At 43.8% G+C, this 8,150-nt stretch overlaps 1 protein-coding gene across 1 annotated transcript in view; it reads left to right on the forward strand.

Moving 5' to 3' along the window:
- Positions 1–8,150, forward strand: part of XPOT (exportin for tRNA) — a 46,876-nt gene that overhangs the window by 33,859 nt on the left and 4,867 nt on the right. The window contains 2 exon segments of the mRNA XM_023518413.1: positions 803–850; positions 2,794–2,865. Coding sequence (XP_023374181.1) covers positions 803–850; positions 2,794–2,865 — 120 coding nt within the window.

Consider the following 8,150-nt stretch of genomic DNA (forward strand, 5'->3'; position numbering starts at 1 on the left):
AGCACTCTACCCAGGGGGACAGCTTGAGGCTCTGTCTCAAAAAAAAAAAAAAAGAACTACGACTCTTTTTATAAGCCCACCAAAGGGTATGTGATGCAGATAATTTTTGAGACTTGATTATTCATCTTCTTCTTATACATCTACAATTTGTGCTTAGTGTTTATCTTGAAAAATTAAAATCATTGCATCGCAGTTTTCTCCTCGTATGATCATTTCCGCAAGTTGCGTCTTCAGAATTCTTAGCAGTCAAGCTCTGCTCACTCTCCCACAGCCTAGTAAAAGCTAGATTTCCTGAATTAATGCAGCAGTGAGTATTTTTTCTTTTTCTTTTTCCCTCCAGCCCATTTACTCCATTTGCCAGTTACGTTCCTTCCTCCATTCTTTCTTTGGAGGTAAATATATCCCTGGAAATACTTATTTGCAGGAAAATCTTTCCCCAGCAGTGGCCAGAGTAATGAAGAGAAAAGTTAGATCAGTCACCAAGAACTGATTATATTAAAATTCCTTTTTTTTGTTTTTTGTTTTGAGACAGAGTCTTACTTTGTCACCCTCAGTAGAGTGCTATGGCTTCACAGCTCACAGGAACCTTAATCTCTGGGCTTAAGCAATTCTCTTGCCTGAGCCTCTCAAGTAGCTAGGACTACAGGCACCCCCCACAACGCTTGGCTGTTGTAGTTGTCATCGTTGCTTAGCAGGCCTGGGCCGACTCAAACCCACCAGCCTCAGTGTATGTGGCCAGTGCCCTAACCTCTGAGCGACAGGTGCCTACCTGTATTAAAATTCTTAACTTTGTCTTTCACAGGCTTTATCTGAGTGTGCAGTGACACTGAAAACCATTCATCTCAGACGGGTGAGCCTCGTCCTCCATGCCCTTTCTCTTCCTCTTGCGTTCCATTTTAATGGTCTTTGACTCATTTTGTTCTTGAAAGCTGTATCTTGTATAAAATGTAATTCAGTTCTGACTTTTTGGGACATGGGATTGAGTGAAAGCAGTGTATCTGCTGCTGTTCTTCACGTGTGGGTGGTGAGGAAGTTAACAAGTATGTTCTGATTTGATAAAGGACATGCAGTAGCTTCCCTGGATTTCAGGGTCCACACTTCACGGTCTGGCTGTAAGCTTTCTCCCAGCCAGACGCCTCGGCCACTCTGCATCACAGAGAGAGAGAGGCCTCACTATCTCACTACTTTTGAAAGTTCTGTTCTTCTTTGTCAGTCTAATCATTTGTATAATTCAGAAGTGATAGGTATTTTTTTTCTTTTTTTTTCATTTAAGATTCCTATTTCTGGTTTTGTTGTTGTTGTTGTTTTGGCTGGGGCTGGGTTTGAACCCGCCACCTCCAGCATATGGGACCAGCACCCTACCCTTTTGAGCCACAGGCACTGCCCAGTGATGGGTATTTTTAAATGACGGGGTTTTTGCCAGCATTAGAAAAATCAGAATTTTTTTTAAACAAAAATTCCTGCTTCCAACTTCTCTCAAAGCCCCAATACCGACACAGGATTGACGTTAGCTACAGTCAACTGAAGAAAACAGTTCCCCTGACCTCGGGAGAGAGAGCTCTCACTCCCCAGTTTCCATTCAGCCCACTCGCTCACTTGAACTTGACTTTTTGATTCTGATAGAAAGTGTCGTGTTGACACTTGGAAATGTCTCCCTTCGTCGTTCTTCTGCCTGACTTGAAGTACAGGTAGTTTTCCTAATTAAAACAGCTACACTTTTTTAAGTGATAACAGTGGGTTCTGTGAGAAGATGAGCAGTGCGTGGGAAGGAAGCAGAGAAGGGACAAACGAGAAGACAAGAAGGCCGGAGTGTGTGTCACCTCCCCTCAGAGGGCCACTGGGTCCTGTGGGTCAGCGGGCCGGGAGTCAGGGCAGAGCAGGGCAGACAGAGCTTTTGATACTGGAGCAGTGGTTCTGAACAGGAAGTCTGGGTGGGCTCCCTCAGGAGAGGCGGATTGATTTCACTCTGGTAACTGTTACTCTCAGTTGGACCTGGTTGGGGTCATCAACATCTTAAACACCTTAAGTTTGAAAGTTAAATTAGCTTCTTTTTAAAAAAGTGTTGTATTTGTTACATTTTATGTTTCCTCATCTAGGAGTACTAGAAATTGGGCTTTAATTGAAGAGCATTGGTTTTTTTAAATGTCAGGTGCCCTGATTTTTAGTAAAAGTTTAACCAGCAGCAGACTGGGCAACTTCCTTTCTCTTTCTGGGTTATAATTTCCTCATCTCTTTAATCTAACTACTAAATTCCCATTCCCTAGTTTGTTAAATAGAAAAAGATGTGATTTTACTGTAGCTATTTTCTAACATATTATTTATTGTACTTTCTAAATGTGGTCACTAACACTGGCATGGCCCAAAGGCTCCCCACAGACACACTATAGTCCGTCCGCCCACTGGCAGGTGGAACAGGAGCACCTTTGTTCGCTGTTTGGAAGGTTCTGGCAGCATCGCAGCCTGAGTTCTGAAAGATGTTTGTTTAATCTTTAGCAGTACTAAGTTATGTTAAAGGGAGTAAATGCTAAATGCTGCTCTAAGAGCTTTACATTTCTTAACTCATCAAATCCTCACAATAGCCTCATTTTTCAGATGGAGAAACTGAGGCTCCGAGAGGTTAGGTCCCTTGCTCAAGTTGCCAGAGCCAGGCTCCAGACCAAGGCAGGCTGGCTCTGGCGTCTGTGTTCTTAATCACAATACTAGATGGCCTTTGAAGTACACTTAACCTTATTCCATTCATTTTAAACATTATTAATATCAGGAAAGAAAATAGCTCTATCTTTCACTCTTCAGGGCCCAGAGTGTGTTCAGTATCTTCAACAAGAATACCTGCCCTCCTTGCAAGTAGCTCCGGAAATAATTCAGGTAAGAGCTGTGCTGGCAGAATTGCTCTGAATGCAATTAAAGAACTCTGACTATGTGGTTCAGTGTCAGTTTTGATTCAAGAGTCCCAAACTGAGCTTGGCACTGTGGTGTGTCTTTGCTGCTTGGGACGGTGAAGCTGGAGGATCACTTTGACTTTGAGTTCGGGTGTTCATCTAGAACTGCCTGGGCAAAATGGTGGGACCCCATCTAAAAAATGATTGAAATTAAAAGGAAAAATAAAAAGCCAGACTGCATTCTGCTTGATGTTTGCTATGCACTGGACAGAGGAGCGCTGAGCCTCGAGTCCAGCCATCAGGGTGTCTGTAGAATTGATTGGGAAAGTTTATACTTTTCACTAATCACTGACTGAAATTTAATTTTCTACTAATGTGTAGGTGGCAGATCACAGAATTAGTAGCATTGTCCATGACATGTATTCACCAATAGAAATTACAGATATTTTTATGTCACATAAGTTATGAATATTGCTAAGTATAGTTAGCTTATCACAGTTTTGAAAGTATGAGTTGTTAGTAATGCCACTATACCTTATTACCTAATGAGTTAATAAGTCATCTTTTTTTTAATGTTTTTTAGACTAGGTCATGTTCTGTTGCTCATGCTAGAGTGCCCTGGCATCATGATAACCAACCAACCTCAAAACTCCTAGGCTCAAGCCATCCTCCTGCCTCAGCCTCCTGAGTAGCTGAGACTACAGCAGGTGCCACCATGCCCAGCTAAGTTTTTCTTTTTTGTGGAGATGGCAATCTCACTGTGTGGTCAGGTTGGAACTCCTGTGGTGGGTCTGGAACTCCTGGCCTCAAGTGATCCTCCTACCTTGGCCTCCCAAAATCTAGGATTACAGGCATGAGCCACTGCGCTCAGCCTAGTAAGTCTTATTATTCTATTATATTTTAAATATTTTGGTAACCATTATTCTTTATAATTGGTTGCAATTATAATCTCATGCTAAAAGGAGTCTAATAGGCCTCCCCAGACGGCCCAGGGAGGCCGCAGCTCTGCCAGCCCGTGCTGCGTGGCTCTGCATGTCTGCCGGCCTTGTCGGTGCTTAATTTGTAATTCTGAAACTATCTTGAGGAAGGTGGCCAGAGAAGTGACCTTGCACTTTTGCACATTCAAGGTCATTTGTAATAGCATTTGGTTATTTACTTGGCATGTGGTTTTCCAGACTTCTCTTGCCTAATAGTACATGGAGCAGTTATAAACTTTTGATTAAAACTAGAATTGCATTCTCTTGTATAGATCCTGAGATTTGTTTCTTCATCAACAGTGTTTTTGTTTCATTTATTTTATCGTAACACTTAGATGTACCTTTTACAAATTTTTAAGTGCACCCCACAGTATTGTTAGTTACGGAGGACGGTGTTGTACTACACAGTGTTCAGTACATCTCTAGAACATACTCGTCTCGTGAAGTGGAGAATCTGTGCTTGTGGTTAGTGGCCCCTGTCTCTCCCTCCCCCCAGCATCCTCCAGGCTCAGGCTCACCCTTGCTGCTGCGTATGGCCGGATTTCCTGTTTGAAGGCTGAGCAGCGTGGTCTGGTGTACACACACATGTTCTTTATCCAGTAGTCCATTTCTGTGCATTTTAGCTGATTTCCTCATCTTGGCTATTGTGAGTAATCCTTCAGTGAGCACGGGAGTGCTTCTATGTCTTTGAGATCTTACTTTCGATTATTTTAAATAAATACCCAGAATTGGGACCGCTGGATTATATGGTAGCTCCATTTTCAGTTTTTTGAAGAACCTTCGCAGTGTTGTCAGTGGCACCTGCACTACTTTGCATTTCTGTCAGCGGTGTACAGGGCTCCCGATTCTCACATCCCACCGGCACGCCTGTGAGTTCTCTGTACAAGCCGTCCTGGCAGGTTTGAGGGGACATCTCACTGTCGATTTGTATTTCCCTGATAATCTATTGGCATTTATGTGTCCTATTGGAGAGATGCCTATTCAAGTCTTTAGCTCATTTTCTATTCTGGTTACAGGTATTATTTTTTGCTATTGTGCCAGTTCCTTATATATTAGAACGTAACCCCTCATCAGAGAGGTGGTTTGCGAACATCTCCTCCCATTCCGTAGGCTGCCTTTCCTTCCTCTCTGTTGGTTTTGCTCATTACTTTGCATGCAGAAGCTTCTTGGCTTGGTGCAGCCTTGTTTATTTTTACTTTTGTTACGTGTGTTTTTCATGATATCCATGAAGTCACTATCCAAACGAGCGTCTTGTAGCCTTCCCAGTGTTTTCTTCTGGTTTTGTCCCAATCAGCATCAGGCAGGGCTCCGCCCCCCCACCCCCTGCCAATGTTTTCTTCTGATTTTGCAGTTTTAGGTCTTCCATTGGGGTCTTTAACACGTTAACTGCCACATAAGTTGTGTTTAACGGTAGTGTGGAGCCTGGGGCCTCGTGAAGCATGTATGACTCAAATGTCTCTTGGCCTAATAAAACACTGTGGCCCTAAGGAAAGAAAATTTTCAAGTGCGATAGTCAGTTTGTTAATACATTCTATAATTGTCTTTGTCTTTGATATAAGAAAAAGTCTTTTTTTTTTTTCGAGACAGTCTCATTGTGTCACCCTCGGTAGAGTACTGTGACATCACAGCTCACAGCAACCTCAAATTCTTGGGCTTGAGCGATTCTCTTGTCTCAGCCTCCCAAGTAGCTGGGACTATAGGTGCTAGCCACAACGCCCAGCTATTTTCTTGTTGCAGTTGTCATTGTTTAGCTGGCCCAGTCCAGGCTAAGCCTGCCAGCCTCATTGCATGTGGCTGGCGCCGTAACCACTGTGATATGGGCACCGAGCCTTATTCTTCTGTATGCGGATGTCCAGTTTTCCCAGCTCCATGTTTGAAGAAATAGTTGTTTCCCCGTTATGTATTCTTAGCACCTTTGCTGAAGATCATTTGACTGTATCTGAATTGATTTCCAGACTTTTTTTTTTAAAGACAGCATCTTGCTCTGATGCCTGGGTTAGAGTGCAGTAGCTTCATCCTAGCTTTGGCTCAGCCTCCTCAGGCACATGCCACCATAGTCAGCTAACATTTTTGTTTTTTGTATAGACAGGGTCTTGCTACTTCAGTCAGCCTGATCTTGAACTCTTGGCCTCAAGCACTCCTCCCACCCACCCCGCCCCCGGCCTCCTAAAGTGCAGGGATTGTGGGTAAGAGCCAACATGCCCACCCTGATGTCTTGTATTTATCCTGGTATAACACTGTTTTAATTACAGTAACTTTTTTTTCTTTTTCTTTTTTTTTTTTCCCAGTTTTTTGGCTGGGGCCAGGTTTGAACCCGCCACCTCTGGTACAGGGGGCCGGCTCCCTACTCCTTGAGCCACAGGCACCGCCCTTAATTCCGGTAACTTTATAATATATTTTGCAATCAGGAAGTGTGATGCATTCGGCTTTGCTCTTTATCCAGATTATTTTGGGCATTGAGAGCTATTAGCAATCCCCTGTAAATTTTGGGATTCTTTTTTTTTCCTATTTCTTTTTTTTTTTTTTTTTTTAGATGGAGCCTCAAGCTATCCCCCTGGGTAGAGTGCCATGGCATCACAGCTCACAGCAACCTCCAACTCCTGGGCTCAAGCGAGTCTCCTGCCTCCGCCTCCCAAGTAGCTGGGACCACAGGCACCCACCACAATGCCCAGCCATTTTTTGGTTGCAGCCATCATTGTTGTTTGGTGGGCCTGGGCTGGGGATTCGAACCCGCCACCTTAGGTGTATGTGGCTGTCACCTTAGCCGCTTGAGCCAGAGGCACCGAGCCTTTTTTTCCTATTTCTATAACAGAAATTCTGTTGGGACTTTGCTAGAGATTGGCTTAAATCTGTAGATCACTTTGGTTTTTTGTTTTTGGAATGACTAAGAAGCATCTTGTTGATCTCATGGAGCAGGGGTGTTGATTAGCAGCTCACTTTACACACACTTCTTCCACGTCGTTTTGTACACATGTATGGGGGGCCCTTTTATTACAAAAACATTTTCAGAGTCTCTTGGGACAGAACCAGGGGCTTCCCTGTGTGTGGCCAGGTCAACCCCATGTTAATCATTTCAGTCCATGGTGGCCTTAAACCTGGTTGCTGGGCACTGGCTTGGAGTTGCTCCAGGCTCTCCTGTTGTGGAGGGCAGTGGCCTGGGAGCACCTGCGCTTTGCTGCACTCGCCTGGCCACGCAGGGTGCTTGTGGGGGCTGCGCTTTCTCCTTCTCTGTTTTGAAGGTCTCCTTGTTCTTCCCCACAGTTTTTTTGATGTGCTCCTTGATCTTATTGCTCTTGTTTTCTGTCTGTACCAGAACCTGTTCTTCATTGTGTGAATAGAATTGCAGAAAGAGCAATCGATAGTATAATGTTCTTGACATCATGATCTGTGCCTCAGGCTTTTGTGTTGGACCTTAGGCTTGTTGAAAATGATTTTCTGACACCCTGCCCAGCTCCCCATGCATGTTGTTACTGTCACAACCTTCCTCAGGTCGCTGGACACTGTGCCACCCTGTCTAGGTGCTGTAGGTGGTGGAGCGAGGACATCAAGGAGAGACGAGAGCTCACATCTTTTATCAGCACTAGTCTCTGCGTCTAGATTGCTTTGGGTAGTAGGATATTTAACCATATTAAGGCTTCAAATACGTGAATATGGATGCCTTTCGACAGTGTTCTAAGTTATAATACTGTTTTTTGAAAAGTTGAGGAGAGATCTCACATAAGAGTAATTTGTGATTAACTATTTTTAATGAACTTAACTCATTTTTAGTGAATTTATGATCTCAATACCACCATGAACTTCAGAGATATTAATGACTTTCTTGGTTATCGTTCTTTACTTAGCTAATGCTTGAATGAAGGTAATAAAAATTGCTAATTACTCACTAATCTTAGTGCCCATCAGAAGTGGAAATGTACAACTCAGTTAACAGCCAATGTGCTTCCCAGTTGCTAAATGAGGCAAAATTATATTCCATCATAAAATTTTATTAAAAAAGATATGAGGAACCTCATTGTCCCCCCATTTCACATGCCTTCTGCCTGACAGCAGTTTTTCTGGATTTTCTCTATTAGAATTACCTTTTTTGGCTCAGTGCCTGTGGCTCAAGTGGCTAGAGCACCAGCCACATACACCTAAGGTGGCGGGTTCAAATCCAGCCCGGGGCCTGCCAGACAACGACGGCTGCAACCAAAAAATAGCTGGGCATTGTGGCGGGTGCCTGTGGTCCCAGCTACTTGGGAGGCTGAGGCAGGAGACTCGCTTGAGCCCAGGAGTTGGAGGTTGCTGTGAGCAG

This window comes from Otolemur garnettii, unplaced genomic scaffold (assembly GCF_000181295.1).
Source record: "Otolemur garnettii isolate 467f Iridium unplaced genomic scaffold, OtoGar3 scaffold00138, whole genome shotgun sequence".
In the NCBI taxonomy this organism is placed as follows: Eukaryota; Metazoa; Chordata; class Mammalia; order Primates; family Galagidae; genus Otolemur; species Otolemur garnettii.